Consider the following 17,616-nt stretch of genomic DNA (forward strand, 5'->3'; position numbering starts at 1 on the left):
AGTCTCATCTCAATCTCATAACCTCCCACTAACATTCATCCTAAAGCAAATATTCTTCATTTTGGTTTAATCTTTTGCTATATCCAACAAGTTATTCGCCTATTTCACGATATATTCGTCGCTATACGTTTGTCGCGACGTGACTCTGAACCTCCGATCCTTCGGACCCGGGCCCCCGCGGCCACTCATCGCATTTTAACTCGCCTTCACTCACAATGAGACGCCAGAACCGTTCGTGCGACCAGTGTCGCAAAGCCAAGCGGGCATGCGATGCGCCTTCGCTATGGGATATTCAGAGAAACTCGGAGAGGCTTCGAAACGGTGGTGACAGCACAAGCGGTACCTCTCTTGCTGAGGAGCATCTTGGTGAGTTGGTTTGCTCTCCCCAATCCTCCTCCTCCCCCTCCCGCGCCTTTTTCCCGACTTCGACGACGCTAACCGAGGGGCCAATGAAACCACAGATGAGATTGATTCCAGAGCTCTACGATGTTCATACTGCCTTCGTACTCGCAAACAATGCACCTTCCACTGGGTTCGCGCTCAACTACAGACTGGCCCTGCTGCCACAAGCTCAAATATCAACAACGAAGTACCTGCTCAGAATGGCGCACCTCGCCGCGTCCCCGATCAATCGCGCACAAAGGCCAAGCGTCAACGTCCGCGCCCTCAGCAGCAGCAATCAGGACCTTCGCCGACTCAAGCCCCTCTACCAACGAACCAAACGCTTGATGTTAATGCAACCGCCTTGCTGGATATGTTGCAGGCACCTCCCACGGCACACGACTTGTCATGCTGGGGGCCAATGGATACAACTGGGTTCGCCAACTTCTCTGCTTTTCCTCACACAACTTTCGATACCATGCCTGTGAACGGCGTCTTCGATCCGACTGCTTTTGATGCTGGCCTTCATAACAGTGTCCTGCAGAGTCTCGAACCTCATTCGACACCAGCACACCCACATCCCATGGATCTTACACCTTCCACAGATCTTTCCGGTCAAGGATTGCATTCACGACATCAAACTGCGGAGGAGGAGAATGGAGATAATGGCTGGCCTCTCTTCCAAACTCATTCAGTTGGCAGCGATGTTCCGTTCCAACCCTCACCTTCTGGTTCCAACTCATACGAAAGCGACATCTCTTCTCGGTCTCTCAGTGTGCGCCACTACCCAGAAAGTATAGCAAGAAGCTACAGCACTTCCATTTCGCCATTCTCAGTGACACACAATATGATGACCAAGACAAACAACAACCTGATCTCGGATAACTTAATGAGGATATACCATGATGTTTTGGAGCACGCCCTGTCTTGCTGGCTGTCAGAGGAGACATGTCCCTATAAACCCAATACCATCACTCGGCCATCCAACAACGGTGTGAGTTGGCTGGCATCTCATTTTGAGGGTCTCAGCGTTGGTCAGCCAAAACAGCAAGACAATAGAATTTACCGACGTGTTATTCAGCTCGACAAGCAAGCACAAAATACGAAACTGATCCGACTCAGTAAATCGGAGGACCGAGCTGCTTCAAAGGCTTTGCACTTGGCTATCATGGCATTTGCTACCCAATGGGCGCAAGGCAGTCAACGTGAACGAGACAGGTTTCCCCAGAACTTGACGCAAATGGACAGCATGCGATCGGAGTTTGACGATATTAACGAGGACTTCGACCGCACACTTCAAAGGACTTTTTGGGCCCAGGCCAAGCGGGCCTTGCAGGACTGCTCAGATATGGAATGTTTCCGTGTGGTTTGTGCTGACTTGATCATGGGACTAGCACAGAAGCCGAGGGATGAGGAGGATAACAACAACGATATGCCGTTTGGCATGGGCAACTTCAGCGATAGTCCCATCGCTTCGGGTGAGGGGTCGATTGCATCTCAGCTCAGCGAAATTATTGCCGCAGAAGGACCGCCAGTATTTATGGAGCGAGCAGCAAGAAAGATGCATGCTCTCAAGTTTCAGTACGAAGCTCGCGAAACAGGCGTGTTGGATGCTAGTGGAAGTTCTTTGGGCTTGGAGAAGGCTACATCTGCGGAGTCTCTAAGTGAGGAGGACAAGGGTACTATTGGTCTTGTCTACTGGATGACAGTCATGTTCGACACCGTATCTTCGTCCATGAACGGCCGGCCTGTGGTGGTTTCAGATGAGGAGTGCCACCATGACCCGACTTATCCCGACCATCCAGAACACGAATCCTACAATATTGAGTATCGACCGCAGGACGCCAGATGGTGGGCAGAATTATTTGTCCGCGAAAACAAGGAGGGTGTTCTTCGTTGGCCCTGTTCGTACGATGCTGCATCCAAGGGTGTCGTCACTGCAGCTCCGATCAAGGTCATTCTCTTCCGACATGTCTCGTACCTCCAGAACACAGTCAGAAGTCGATACCGAGGCGAACCTGTCGAGAAGGTCATTTCCAATGCCATGGCTGTGTACAAGCACTGGAACGTGAGCTACGGTGCCTTCTTCAGGGATCTGGTCGAGCAATACGACAGTGTCCCAACACTCATTCAGAGCTGGTTTGTGTGTGTGGTGGCTCATTTCCATTGTGCTGCTCTCCTACTCGCGGATCTGATTGAGCTTGTGGATGAAAATAAGTTGGGTTTGGATTACTCGACTCAAGTGCGACAGGCAGCCAACGTAGTTGTTTCACTACGAAGAGATAGCGCAGCTATTTTGTCGGACCTCGCACGAGTTTCGACACGCCCTCGAGCCGGTGATGTTCCTGGCACGGGTATCTCGGACCTGCATTTCGCAGTTGTTGAGGGCTCTATCCTGACAGAGCCTTGGACCATGATTCTCATCAGGGCATTCACCAAGGCGGCCATTCTCCTCCTCACTGAAGTCGAGGAGAATGTGCGACATGAACATGCGCCACTCGAGGCTCCTGGCGTCATGAACCTGGTCCGTCGATGCGAGGACTGCACCAAGGCGCTCTGGTGCCTGGGCAAGAAGTCGGATATGGCTCGCAATATTGCTAGCATCTTGTCTTCGGCATTGGGACCTTATATGATCCCAACGACCATGTCACATATGCCCATTTCATCTGTCGAGCCGGTTATGGTGTAAAGTCTGGCAGACATGTCTTTTTGTGTACTAATTTGACGAGCGTTTAATGGATCTGGATATTGGGAGAGAATCAGCATAATCAGCGAAACGAACGAACGAAGTCCATACTGTACATGTATTTATGGGAAAACACAGGAGCGAAACAGTCATTATCGTTGACGAGGCGTTTATGTACCTAGGGAGGTTCAGTATAGTCTGTGCCTGTATGTCATCAATGTCAAGTTGTTTGAAGCATTACATTCGGAGGTTCTGTGATTCTGATTAAAGAATTGTTGTCTATTCGTGGTGACCGTCGTTTGGGAGCTCCAAAGAGTAGATACAACTGGCCACGTTGTTCTCGTTAATGCGAACCGTGCTATACTTAGGTCCGGCCTCGATGGACGATTCTTTTCTTCAAACGCGCACTAAAATGACGAAATCCTGAGGTTGTATTAAGCTCAGACATCTCGCATGCTGTCTCAGCCTTGCCTTAATTTGCATCACCTAAGGCCCAAGATGCAATGTAACAACGTTCGTAGGACCCAGTAACGCAGCATGTTTCCCGATATGGAATATCGTCAGACGAGTTAATATTCCTATTGGCTGAACTGGCTCGCCTTGCTTGACCACACATCTTGAATCGGAGAGACACGAAAGCTTCAAGAGCCCTGTGTGCCCTTGTCGATCAATAAATAAGACGAGACCTCATACAAAGTAAAGTTACTCCGGACAACGGACTTCGTTTTTCAATATTGCTGAGGCATGTGACTCGATGAGGAGTGATATGTTCTATTAAGGAACGGCGTATATACTCTCATTATCATATATAGATCAGCCAATACCTGAAGTATAGTGACTCCAATCCTCGACTAAACTAAGAACCAAAGTGCATTAACAGTGGTATTCTTAATTTGAGATCGCTGAGGTGTCTCTATGTGCTTGTGCTCTCAAAGTACTAGAGGCAATTCATGACTTTACTGGACTTCCAGCCGGCCCTAACCTCTCTAATTGCCTCAATGTCAAGAAGAACTGAGAGAGCCTTACAACCTGGTCAGTATAGGGGTTGTACACTTGCAGACGCACCTATCAATATCGGCTGGTCTGCTCATATCTATTCCAGTCTTATAGGCACTCGTGGACTGACAGATTACATATCACTATGGCGGCGACTAATTAGATACCAATCTTGTAGTGGGATGCCGAATCATTCGAGGCTTCGATGATGAATTGGAGTGCTCCATTAATCAGTGCTTCAACTTTAGCTCGAAGATCTCAGACGGAATGGCATACGTGAATATAACTCAAAATCCACCCAGGGAAATTTCCAATGTATTACATGTTGTGCTGTTTTCGAAGGCGTTGGGTAGATGGGGCAGACGAGAAGACTCTATTTCTGTCAAGAGATAGAAAGTCTATACTGTCTCACATATGAATGTGTCCTTGGTTTCACTCAAAACGGGCACACGGGTCCTGCTCCAAAAAGAGCAATGTTATCTCTTAATATTCTGGTAGTTTTTCCTAATGGTATCACTTTCACTCATAAGAGATTTGTTCCTATTTTATGCCAAGACTGTATAGGTGAGTTGGTGTAATGGACACCACTGACTGTTGGATATGTCTTCTGGGGTCCAAGTTCGTTCCAACGCTGTGAAGATTAAGATTCGTTAGTCATGGGATGTAAGACTATACTAATCGTAGTGAGAATTCCTGATCGCTAGCTTAATAAAGTCCCCATTCAGAGATAGCAATGAGCACTGGCTGCGTGACTGCAATGGTGGTAACTTGATGATATGTCCCTAAACTTGTCGTATATGTTACCGCATAGTTTCTTTCCTGTCAATGTAACTTTTTGCAAGGCTTAATATAGAAATGACATTCAAGATTGAGCCTATGCTTAAAATAAAGCACTATTCGGATATTGAAACAAGACTTTCAAGCCAACAAACTGCTCAAGGGCTGAGTCACTGATGCTTTGTCGTTGCCCAAATTCATATCGTACAACCTCCGTAAAACCATATTGTTCTTAGAGGATACGGCAAACTTAATCACACTTCTTTTCCAAATGGGGGATCGCATGTTCACTTACTATTTGGCCCTGTACTGTCATGAGGATAGGAGTGACACGCAAGCATTTGCAAAAGCTGGCAATCATATAACGAAAGCAATCAACAGTATCAATGAATGACTTGCTCTGTTTCATATCATTCATGATTCAGATATGCTCTCTGAGTATATAAAGAGCTCTGCAATCACGCTTTCTTTTCAGCCAACTACACATTACGATCCAAGTTTCAGTCCACATAATAAACCACTGGTCTAAAACACTACAATATTTTATATCAATTTGGAAATGGCCCAAGAAAACTTCTCACGGCAAATGAGTGACGTCTCTTCAAGCTTCGTCGAACTCATGTACGAAGTCAACAAGCGCGGCAACCTCCCAGGCTGGCCTGAAACCTCTAAACTGCAGTCCTTGCGTTCGGACTATAACTCTTGGGTCCGGAATCACGGCATGGGACTCGACTCGGGGATCTCCAATTCTGCCCCAAACTATCCGAGCGAAGCACTCGTCAAACGATCTGCAATTAGGCTAGCACTTTCCACGCTAAACTCCCAAATCCAGCTGCGTGAGTATCTAGCTCTAGGCTATGAATCAGCTGTACTGACATTATTGGATAGTTATGCAGGACTATCGTGATGGGCCTGATGTACGCACGGCATCTGGGGCGCAGAGTCATACGAGCAGTGTTGAAAGGAACTTGACCATTCTTTCGAGGTGGACGTCTTGAGAAAAAAAATGGGTAGGATCGAGTTCTTTTCTGGACTCGACATCAACTTTTATATTCAGCGTAAAAGTAATATCAGAAAGAGTTGTCCAATAACGTTACATTCTTGAACCGCTTGCCACCGTGTTCCGACAATCGATACCGCTTGGTGAGATTGTCAGTGTGCCGTATTTATCAACTCATGAGTGATACTATATGCAAGGCGTCAACCTCCCATCGAGCTAACTGTCAATTATGACTTTGGTACCTTCTCTGCTCTATGCTGTATTGTTAATCGAGTTGTTACACTTTCAGTCCATGTGGACAATAGCTGTCAATACGTATAAAATGATAGCCGTAGGTAATGAGGCTGTATTTCATATGTCCAGGCAGGAATCGTAACAGTCACTCGCCGAACTTTTATGTATTTCGGCATTCTCTATCAACCCTGTTGTTGCTGAACCCCAATCCTTTAGAATGAATGCAACAGAATTTCTAACCCTTACCTTGCTATGTGAAAACTAAGCATAAAATTACCATGAGCCTCTCCTCAAGGCAAAAGTGGATTTGATAAAGACTGAATATGAAGATTCGCTGTTTAAAAGACTGGATGCGCTTGTTGGAAATCCTAAAGAACACAAATAGACACCGAAAAGATGACCTGGAGCCTTGTAACAATCCCATGAAGCTTGGCAGAATACTTCTGTTGTGTCTACCAAATCACTCAATCTTTGCTCTCTGACTGCCGGGATTTGACAAGCGAGTGGCCTCTTTTGTCTTTCAATTTTCTGTCCCTAATCAGTACCCCTAAGATATGTGTTAGCCTAATAGTTGCCCAACGTAGGGTGGGGATTCCTTGCCGCAGCAGTACATCTCCTCAATCATTTCAATGGCTATGTGCAAGTAATGAAAGTGATTCCCGGTCTTGTGTAGTAGCGCCTGGTAGACTAGGCGTTGATTGTTAGCCCTATCCAAACTTCCATAACTGATCATTACATACGGTCCTCGACGGTACGACGTACAGTCTCCAAGCATACTGGACGGTCTCTTGCTGCAAAAGATTGTCTCAATAGGTCTGGGTGTCGATAAATGGTAGAGTTGGCCCTAGGGATGCGGCGCGGTATCTGTCCTGGTGGAAACGGCTCGCCTTCAGGGATGGTCCTATAGCTTTTGATCCAGTTCATGAAGACCACCTCTATTTTCTCGATAGTTTCCCAGTCCGGGTAATCGGCGGCTCCGTCTCCTGAGATCGAATTTACTTCAGGGAGGTCCCTGATTTTTTTAAGACAGTGGCGAACGGATAATGCGATAGATGATACGCGAAGAAAATCACTGTGTCGTACAGTACGGAGGCGTCGACCAGACATATCGATTATGGATAGCTTTTTCTGGTAGTAATCTGATTGCTAAGTAGGACGAAGCGAATTGATACAGATGCTTGTTCTTGATGTACCTGTTGCCGATGATGTAAAGTGCAGATATGTTGTGAGTCAACGTTGACTTGATGTGTAGGCAGTTAGTTACCTTCTGAAAGAAAGGTAAATACTGAACTTCATTTGGTCCTGCCTCAAAGTGATATTGGTCTAGAACTGGAAGTTAGGGAAGACTTATGTTGGTAGGTAGGTACCTAGGCATATATAGACCATATGTAGTTTGTTGCTTCCATTTTTGACAGTGTTGTTGAGTTGATGTCAGTCAGTCACGACTCCTATTTCTAATTGAGAATGGCCAAGATCCAACCATCACTGAACATCATCTCTAAGGAACGGCATATGATCAGCATCACCGACATTGAACTGTCCAATTACAGAGAGAGGTCAATCTTCAAAGCTAGATCGTGTTCTCGAAATTTGATTCTTCATTTCATCATTTCAATCATCAACTTGGCCATCATGGGTCACCTTTCACGAATCGAAGCTGTCATGGAAGCATACAATGACATCCTCTACCACTATCCAGACGACGGCGAACATCCTTTGAACATGCCGAAGAAAAAAGTCATTGTACAGCAAAAGGCGGATTTCAACTTCTGGGCAATACATTCGGGCGTGTGTATGCCAGAACTTAACCTTGAACACGAGTTCGAACGGGAAGCGGTAAAGGGACTTGACAACTTCATCGAGACTGCAAATAAACGTAAGTTCTACCAAATCTATAGTTGATCTTGATGGTTCGCTCACATTTTCAGTCGAGACTATACCAAGAAGAACCAAGCCCCGATGTCACATGGCGGGCAGACGAGCATGTGGCCTCGCTGGCGCAAATGCTGAGCCAGCTGGCTCACACATTCGGCGTACTTGTACCTTCGTTGCAGAACACAGAAACGGCTTCTGGGCAGTGAATTGGGGCTTGATGATGTTTAGGGAGAGTCGATTGTCGCATAGGTATGTATCTAAATGAACGCTTTGCAGCAAGTCATTAATACGAGACATACTATCCCATAACAGGAAACAAAGTAGAGAGAAGTGATATTATACTTGGGTTGTCCATAAGAGGCCCTAAATCAGTAAAACATCATCGTGTGTATCTTTGCCTAGAGTCTGGGTCAAGATGTTCACTGCCAACGAGAGCACTTCTGGTAGACGGTCAATTATGTGCAGCATCTGAGCCATCTCCTTGTAGAAATTGTATACTCTCAGTATTTAAGTTCTAATAGACCTGGAGTTCTGTTGTAAATTTCGCTGAGTATACGGAAATTACTCGACCAGTATAGGGTATGCTGATGCGTGGTTACACACCCATGACAGACTCAAGTCATAAGTAGATGGATAATGATGAATCTTTTTGTAATTTTGTTAATTTTGTCAGCTATCTGATGCATGTGACAACGAGAAGGCATAAGCACGGGATTGATTGATGATTATAGCTTAGGTAGCCACTACTGCACTTCAAATATATCAACCATAATGTCGAATACAGCCTCAAAAATGGCCAAAGTACGAATCACATGTTGATTTGGAGATTGTTCGGCATCATTTAGCATTGGCGTATAGATTTATGAATACGCTGCTAAGCGCTCAATCATTGCCAAAGATGAGCCATTTATCTGAAAATACAACGTTGTAGCGTTTCCTAAGCTTTACGCCATTGTCATTTACGGAGTCCTCACGAGACATGTTCATCCTGGCATTTCCGAGGGAAACGGGATGCATCCTCTTGGTTGGAGTGCCACCCTAAACTGTTACTGTGCATAGTAGACTGCCAGTCGGATGCTGACCGCACTTAACGCCGGCTCAACTGAATATCCCCCCCGCGAAACGCGGGGAGGTCATACGCAATGGTCAGTCATGTCAATGCAGACTGAATCATGCAGAATCGCATGGCGCACAAGCATGTCACTTTTTGTTTTATCTTTCCTTCTGAAGATTTGAAATCATGCGATCGATTTGGAGAAGCCAGTAGAAGGCCCTAGGTAGTGATCGACTCCGGTTGCGCGAACCGTCAGGGTCTTTGATCAGCATGATTTCATGGAGGTTTGAGAAACTACTCGAACCAATCGTGGTGGGTGACGATGAGCACTTCGTCACCTCTGAGGGTTGTCATGCAGGATAAGCACTTGAAGATCGGTGTAGCCACTGGGAATTACACGGGCAGAGAAAAGTGTTCGGCTGCTCGGTTCGTTAGCTGCTCGTGTTACCAGTGCTACTGCCCGTCTTTTCGGTGAGACAAATTCCTCGATTTGACATTGCCAAGACGGTACTCTACGATTTGAGATCTGCTCGCAAGTGACTATTTTTGGAGAGCAATTTTTACAGACCTTGATCGGCTACCATTCGCTTAAATTTTCGGCAGTCAAAGTGATAGACATCAGATATCTTCAACGCATTGTCACCGTGGATCTGAAAACCAAGACTTTCGATCTTGGATGAAGATCAATGCCGTCCTGGATCTCAGGATCTACCTCTTTTGGGCATGATCTTGCCGTCTCGAGTCAGGACAAAAGATTGTCGTTTGTATGACATCTATAACGGTTGTGGGTGCATGTTGGATTGTAGAGTGCTGGTTTCACAAAATAGTTCCCTCAAGATACATGGAGAATCTTCAACAGCGATGATCCTGGGACCTCACCGTTGAAAGAGTCACACGGCCAAAGAACTAGAAGGCAATGAGTCGTGACAAAAGCCATACAGAGATTCTCCCCAGTTCGATATCGACACAGATCTTGAGTAATTGTGATAACGTTGTCCACAAAACCACGATAAAATACCTGGAGTTGAAACTTTAAAGTTTGAAATCCCACAACGTTGAAAATCCATAAAAATGAGAAGAATGACCTCATCAGTTGTTGATCCTGGGTCCCCTGTCCAAGGACCGGGTACCCCGGTCTTGAGGATCGAGGCTGGATGGCCCAAGCTCTATTCACGGCCTTGCCCGAGATTGGAACGACTGAGGAAACGAGACTAGAAGTCTGATAGAAGCCTTCTGCTAAACAAACATGAAGCATGGACACACACAATCAAAGCTCTTTAGATAAAGTGGCAATTAGTTGCAGGGGAGATGCTTCCAGATGAAAGGTGAAAACTCATCGCTGCCAGGACGACGCGTGTTGAATGTTTACGAAAAAGAAAGCCCAGATGAGGCTTGTAGAACGTTACATCCAAGGAATCTTTTAGAGTTGGTGATCAGCGCTGAGTTGGCAAGCCTGGGCTCTCTGTGGATCGTTACAACTCCCGAGCGCAAATTCACGGTTCATCGTTGAAGTTACTGAATCGCAAGAGCTTCTGTTTCTAGGCCATGTTTAAATTAATCTAAGCGTTAATGGCCTGGTCGTCAAACTGGAACCACTGCCTCGCCATCGAATGCACGAGCCTCATGAGCAAGGGTCTTTGGTGACCAAGAAATTTGACATGAAACTAGGCTCGTCAAGGCGGCGCTGAAACAAGGGCCGTTCATTGATGAGAAACCGTTCGCTTTGAATAGAAATAGAAATATAATTTAATATCGTGTGATTCGTCCTCGAATGAAGTTGTTCATTGAGTATATCAGATAACCGGAAATGAAACGGCAACACGTGAGTCTTATTCTATGGGGTTACCTCCGACGATATTCCCAAGATGCATTGGAGTCATATCATACTGTATGCACAAGTAAGCTAGAAACAGGGCGAAATATCAAGCCTCATTCAGCTGTGCATAAAACTCGCAAGTATCGCCTCGGCATTTTCAAGCCGGGCAAGATAGTCGTCGGCATCATGGATCAATTTCGGCATTTCGTGTAACCGAAAAAGAAAAAGAAGAAGAAAAGAAGACAATCCTTGCCCTGCCTGCTATGAATGACGGATGATTTGTGCATCTATCGCCACTCCACACAGCCCATGTTTCTGTCCACTCGATGCCTTTGCAAAGTGCCTTACCAGACCCATTGATCAACTGGCTTTGAGAAGAAAGATGCATGATCCTGGTGAATACCCTGCAAACTTTGAGGTTTTTTCTCCCTTTGATGAGAGAAAATTCTCGGATTGGGTTGAGGCTCTTTGCCATACGACTAACATCATGAATCTGTTCCTCGGAATGAGACCTTCGTATTGGAATGAGCTAAAAGCGAAGCCCGAATCCACAGATTACGACTCTGATGTCAAATTGATAAAGTACAGCACTTCATCTGCAATATGTAATATGTAATATGCAACATGCTGACCTTTCGTTATGTCATCCCCCCCAGGTGGATGGACCCTAAGATCTCGGGATTCTTTTAGTGGGGTCGTTCTTTTGTTTCGGGACCGGAACGGCCACCAACTTACACTCTTCGTTGGTGTTGATCAATCATCGAATATTCCTCTCTTGTCTAGTCCTCAAAGTTTAAGTTTTCTCGGATCTCTTCTCAGTGACAGTGACTCTGACAAAGCGGAGGCTGTCACAGTCAGACTAGGATATGTTGATGGCATGAGTTTATACATTCGGCACATGCCATATCACGACCGCAGCAGGCATTACGTAGTCCGTTTTCGGGGCTTAAGCAAAGACCCTTACTCTATCTGCATCTCTAAAGAGTAAAGCCTTTGAATCTAAAGACAGGGTTTCGCCTGGTGCCGCGTCACCGAAAGTAGCGAACCCCATTCAATCGTACGGGGTTTGGGCTCCGCAGCCTCCGGAGCTCCCTCGTTAAGTTATTCTCTCAACGACAGCGAGAGATAATTGATGAAGCTTTTTTTACTCCCTTGGCTGCTCCTCGGATAGCACGGGCAGTCTGTCTGAGTGTTTTCCTCGGAAGGGTGGCTTAGATTCCATGGTATGACCTCAATTTGACGGGAATATAATTACCCCAAGGTCAGACTCGCTCAGATATGGCACGTAGATGATAACGACTCTCTCTCTCTCTCCCTCTCTCCCTTCCTTGTTCTTCTCACACATTCTTGCCTCCCCCCATCTGTGCTCCTCTGTCTCGATCTGCTGTGACCGCATCATCATCACTACCACCACCACCAAGATCTTTTTAGTGCAGTGTCTTCCTCGAGCGGTACAAGAAACCCTGTCTGGGACAGCTGTCGCCCTTTTCGGTCACCTCAGTTCCTGTTCCTTGTCAGACCCTAAGTTAATTTGCTCGTTACCTTGGTTGTTCCTGTTGCATACCTCGACTCGTACGTATTAACTTAATTTACTTGTCGGTTTCCTGCTTTTTGTCTGGCGACCAACTTTCCTATACCTCTCGTCTCATTTCCCGTTCAACCAGCCCAGATCTGGCCAGGTTCTCGCTTGTCTATTTCGCTCTGGCCGGTCTCAAACTTCAGCCCAACAGCCTCAAGTGAACCGTGCTTCTCTTCCGTTTGGCATTGGTGTTGGCGCCCGACGATTTCTTTCTTATTCTTAATTTGGTTTATTAAGGATCCTATTCTTCTTGGCCCCGCTGTGTGATTCATTGTTCTCCTCCGCCTCAGCCGCCTTGACCGCACTTGTCAACTCACCATCGTCAGGCCGAGCTTGAGTTGAGCTGAGCTAAGAGTCTCCAGAATCTCAGGCGACACAGAAACAGAAACAGAAACGGAGAAGCGAGAAATCAGACCAGACCAGGGTTGCCGGGGCCTCAAATTCTCATCACCGCCGGTGTCTTCGCGTCAGAGGCTACAGGCGCACTAGCCACAAGCGAATCCCTTGAATCTGGTGTTTCGGATTTCCATGTTTTAGCACAATTGCAAAAGGTACGTATTTTTATGTTTCTCGTCTGAATATTCGTATCCAATGCAATCGGTGTTTTTCTCATCTTATGCCTTGATCTTCAGTCACACGTCCCTGTTTTTGTTTTTTTTTTTTTTTTTTTTTTTTTTTGTTTTCTTTATACTTGATTCATCAATAGTCTTGATATTGAATCATGCACTCAGTCCCAAGTGGGATGAAAGCGGATAGTATCAATCTCAGACAATCTTGCATCGATACTGCACCTGCAACAATGTCGATCACCTGTCAGAAAAGCAGGATATTGTGTGTTGAATGTTTCCTTCATCGCCTCTTTGCTGCAAATCGCCCTCCGCCATCACCGCTAGTTCTTCTGCCTGTTGATATGTGCATTCCTCACAGCCATTCATAAGATGTTCTGTTCTGCACAATACAACGCCAATAATACATACAAACCAACAACCCCTGCTGTTGAGTCCCCATCCCCAGTCCCGTAATCCTCTGCCCTGTTTCTCCACCCTCTTCCTGTTCCTTGTCCACGTCCTTGCACATCAGCATCATCCCCACTGCCTGCGGCCAACCGCCCGCGAGAACAAGGCGTGACCCTTCCCAACCCTGGTCCCTTGACGCCTCTAGGCGCAGAGTCTAGTGCCCAAATCTGAGCGGGATGCAAGCCTGGGTAGAGACATCGACAGCTTCAGGATCCAATGCCAGCGCATGAATTTATTTACTTGGGGAATTGATGAGCACTGCCGTTTTACTGTCCTGTGCTTTTCTTTCTTTTTTCGATACCGGGCCAGACCAGACCCATCTCATCACCGCTGCAACACTGCAACACACCGTCTCGTTTTTATTTACTCGTGCTCATCTTTAGTTGGTAACCCCCCTTGTAGTCCATTCTAATCCATCACCCTCGTCTCGTCTCCAATATAACGCCCTGGATCTATTAGACCTGGGTATGGTCCCGCTCACATGTTCACATTCACATTCACATTCGAGCTATTGTCCTTTTCTTGGATTATAACCAGCCTTAACCCTCCCTTACGCGCTTGCTAGACTCACGAATTGCTATTCTGTGTGTGTCTACGTCTTACACTGCTCTTTGTTTTAAAAGCATCTGAGCGCATAGCTTACCTCCACTTCCTGCGCCTACATCATCCTTTTACACCCACTACGTTTTTGCGTTGCATTCTTTAATCCTCACTCCTTGGCTGGTACCACCCGCATTTTCTCTTGGCTTTATTGGCCTCGTCATCGCTTATTAGACGCAAAATCATTTCAGTGCAGTACAGTTGTTAACCGCCATGACAACAACAGCTTCAGTCCCTGAATCACCACAGCGTCGATCCGCTTGGGTTCCTTCTCACGAAAACATCTACTATCGACCTCGTCTCAACAAGAAGAAATCTGTATCGGCTGGTCGATTTCCTGCGCCGCTAATCGGTCCTCGAAGATCTCGCCCCCAAGCAATTCACATCGTTAGCTATCCCTCGGGATACGTTCCACGAGAACTACGAGCAGAGAGCAGACCTCAGACACCTGAACTGCTTGTCGAGCCTCGACGCGCACCTTCGTTGCAACCGACTGCTACTAACACGTCCAACGCGAGTAACAGCACCAGCGATTACTTCAGCAACGGTGTAAGCGGTAGCCGGAGAAAGAAAAGCTTCAAACCTCGTCCCGCCGTACGCCGCAGAGATAAGCTCCTGAGCTCATTTACCTTTACGAACCCTGACTCTGGTTCTGAACCTTCATCGGCATCAAACTCAGTATCTGCAGGCATTGACACTTCGGGTCTCGCAGCAGCCGAAGCGCTATCGACGAGTACAGACCGCTCAACTCGGCAAAGTGTGAGCGCTATTTCAAGTACAGCAAGACCAAGTACAAGGGCCTCGAATACAGGCCACTCAATTGGTCAGTCGTGCCAATTGGACCTGGACCTTCCCGGCGAGTCTGCAATTGGGTCGAGATTTACTGGGGCAGGTGCATCCCCGCCAGCATATGACGACATAAGCACACGCCCCGGTTCCGCGGCACCTGTTGGTACTGACTTAGCTTCTGCATCCACTGTAACGCCTGTTACCAACAACTCCAATTCTGCCAATTGCAACTCCAACACCAGCAGCAATAACCAGACACAATCAGCCGCCGCCGCAACAATGGCGACTGCAAGATCTTCGCATCCGTCGTTGGCGTTGTCCAACCCCAATCGCAACAGTTTCATGTCGGCTCGTTCATCAAAGTCTGCCGTCACTTCAGTCTCTGAGTTGCCCAAGCCCGTCGCTTCCGGCAGTGGCGTGTCATGCTCAATTCTTCTCGCTGAGCCAAACATTTTTCTCTCAGGGTTTGATCATGATGGCCATGGTCACCGAGAAGGCCAGAGCGGTACCGCTCTATTAAGAGGGAAACTTCAATTGCGAGTCACAAAAAACGTCAAGATCAAAGCTGTTCAACTCAAACTTCTTGGCCGTGCTCGCACTGAGTGGCCTGAAGGCATCCCTCCCCTCAAGCAAGATGTATTCGAGGAGGAGAGCCTCCGCACTCAAGTACTTACATTTTTCAATGCCATGAATGACGGCTGGGAGTCCGACTATGGCAACCAATGCACTTATCGCCTCAAGAGCAGTTCTCCTAATGGTAGCTCTACAAACCTCGTTCGCCCTAACCCATCATCGTCTCTGACCCCGCATCAAAATAACCTTTCTGCCAAAGAAATCAAGCGCTTATCTTTGCAAAGCGTCCAGTCGCGAAGTTTTCAAAAGGGCGACAGTCCTATTGCCACTCCTACACAGGCCAAGGGATACAAGGTCTTCTACCCTGGTACTTATGACTATACTTTTGAACTACCTATCGACCACCACCAGCTAGAAACAACCAAGCTGCAGTATGGATCTGTTAAGTGGGAATTACATGCGACTGTTGACCGAGCTGGAGCATTCAAGCCTAACCTTCACGGCACCAAGGAAGTGTCTATTGTTCGCGTGCCTGATCAACTCTCCCTTGAGATGACAGAACCCATTTCTATTAGTCGCCAGTGGGAAGACCAGCTGCACTATGACATTGTTATTTCGGGCAAGAGCTTCCCTATCGGTAGCAAAATCCCCATTGCCTTTAAACTTACACCACTTGCCAAGGTTCAGGTACATAAGCTCAAGGTTTATGTAACGGAATCGATTGAGTACTGGACCAATGATAAGCGTGTAACACGTAAAGATCCAGGCCGCAAGATCCTGCTACTCGAAAAGTCTGCCGGAAAGCCCCTCGATTCGTCTTACGCCTCATCTGAAGTTCGGACTCTTCGCGGCGGCGAACTTGACCCTGAGCAGCGACGAGAGGCGCGTGAAGCAGCTGCTCGAAGACGCGCACAAGATGCTGCCCGAAGACAGACCACGGCCGAGCCCCTTCCTGAGCCTTCGGCTAACCTCCTGGGCGACCTGGATCTGGGACTTGAGACCATCTGGGGTTCAACAGAAATCGAAGCCAATGTGCAGATCCCTACATGTGAGATGATGGCCAAGAACAAGGAGCTACGACTCAACCCTGACTGCAGCTGGAAGAATGTCAATGTCTTCCATTGGATCAAGGTATGTTATTTAATGGTGGGTTTTGGGCCAGCAACTAACCGTTTCAAAGGTTGTTATGCGAATCAGCCGTATTGATCCTGAGGATCCTAGTGGTACAAAGCGCCGTCACTTCGAGATCAGCATTGATTCGCCATTCACTGTTCTCAACTGCCGTGCCACCCACGCCAACACTAACCTTCCTGCTTATTCAGGCGCCAACTGCAACGGCACCACTTATCAGTCTACTTGTGGATGCCCTGATGCCTTCACCGTTCCCACCGATGCTTCACCGAGCTCTTCGGAAGGTTCACTACCCGGTGTCAACCCCAACGCTGAAAACCTTCCGGCGCCACCACAGGCTGCCCATTTGGCCGACGGTGTTAGTGGGCAACAAGAACCACGCCCTATCCATCTTCTCAGAGTCCCAAGCTTCAACCCTCCCGCCTTCGAAGACGATATTGCGCCACCTCCTGCTGCCGAGCTTGTTACAGATGTACCCGAGCCTGTGATGACTCCTCCACCACAGTACGATGTTGTGGTCGGAACTCCCAGCGTCGACGGGTTGGCGGATTACTTTGCACGATTGGCCGATGCAGGCTATGAGGGACATGAGGATTCAGAGTCGGATCCTGATGATTCTCCACCCAGAATCCTGGACCGAACTGGGCGTGTCAATGTCGCCAATCCTCGGACCCCTGGAGGTCGAAGGATGCCCAGTCGAAGTCTGGAGATTTCCCGGCCTACTATTCAACTCGATATGAATGCTCTCCGCGCCCGAGCTGGACGGGCAGTGTGAAGAGCATTGGCCGTCTGTGTTTGGATATGATGGGAGAGAGATACTCTGTCGAGACATACTCAGCTTGAGCGTGTCGACAGTACATATTGGCGTCTACGCCATTTACGATGTTTACGTCTTTTTCTTTGTTATATTTTGTCTAAAGGTTGTAACAATCAAGCATATGGGTTGCATTTGGCATAGCTGGAATGAATAAGGTCTCGATGGCGTTACATCTTGCTACATGTTTTCCAACAAGGGCCAGGCGTTTACAAAGAGGAAAAAGATGTCATGCAACTCAGCTACTTAGGATTCATTTAAGCGAAGGAAGGGAGGATATACCTTGAATTTTAGG

General features: G+C 47.2%; 5 protein-coding genes; 4 read left to right on the forward strand and 1 right to left on the reverse strand.

Annotated features, from left to right (window-relative positions):
- Positions 1-215: 215 nt before the first annotated feature.
- Positions 216-3,149, forward strand: FFUJ_07661 (related to regulatory protein alcR; the record flags this gene model as incomplete). XM_023577938.1 has 3 exons in its annotated part: positions 216-366; positions 462-3,064; positions 3,111-3,149. 3 exons carry the CDS (start codon positions 216-218, stop codon positions 3,147-3,149), a joined length of 2,793 nt encoding a protein of 930 aa, XP_023430921.1.
- A 2,250-nt stretch (positions 3,150-5,399) lies between these two features.
- On the forward strand, positions 5,400-5,838 carry FFUJ_07662 (uncharacterized protein; the record flags this gene model as incomplete). XM_023577940.1 has 2 exons in its annotated part: positions 5,400-5,676; positions 5,729-5,838. The coding sequence occupies 2 exons, from the start codon at positions 5,400-5,402 to the stop codon at positions 5,836-5,838; spliced, it is 387 nt and encodes a 128-aa protein (XP_023430922.1).
- Positions 5,839-6,608: 770 nt separating this feature from the next.
- On the reverse strand, positions 6,609-7,181 carry FFUJ_07663 (uncharacterized protein; the record flags this gene model as incomplete). XM_023577941.1 has 3 exons in its annotated part: positions 6,609-6,621; positions 6,686-6,761; positions 6,815-7,181. 3 exons carry the CDS (start codon positions 7,179-7,181, stop codon positions 6,609-6,611), a joined length of 456 nt encoding a protein of 151 aa, XP_023431451.1.
- A 525-nt stretch (positions 7,182-7,706) lies between these two features.
- On the forward strand, positions 7,707-8,155 carry FFUJ_07664 (uncharacterized protein; the record flags this gene model as incomplete). XM_023577942.1 has 2 exons in its annotated part: positions 7,707-7,950; positions 8,019-8,155. 2 exons carry the CDS (start codon positions 7,707-7,709, stop codon positions 8,153-8,155), a joined length of 381 nt encoding a protein of 126 aa, XP_023430923.1.
- Positions 8,156-14,227: 6,072 nt separating this feature from the next.
- On the forward strand, positions 14,228-17,282 carry FFUJ_07665 (uncharacterized protein; the record flags this gene model as incomplete). XM_023577943.1 has 2 exons in its annotated part: positions 14,228-16,507; positions 16,557-17,282. The coding sequence occupies 2 exons, from the start codon at positions 14,228-14,230 to the stop codon at positions 17,280-17,282; spliced, it is 3,006 nt and encodes a 1,001-aa protein (XP_023430924.1).
- Positions 17,283-17,616: the final 334 nt, after the last annotated feature.

The sequence above is a fragment of the Fusarium fujikuroi genome, chromosome FFUJ_chr05, assembly GCF_900079805.1.
Source record: "Fusarium fujikuroi IMI 58289 draft genome, chromosome FFUJ_chr05".
Classification (NCBI taxonomy): Eukaryota; Fungi; Ascomycota; class Sordariomycetes; order Hypocreales; family Nectriaceae; genus Fusarium; species Fusarium fujikuroi.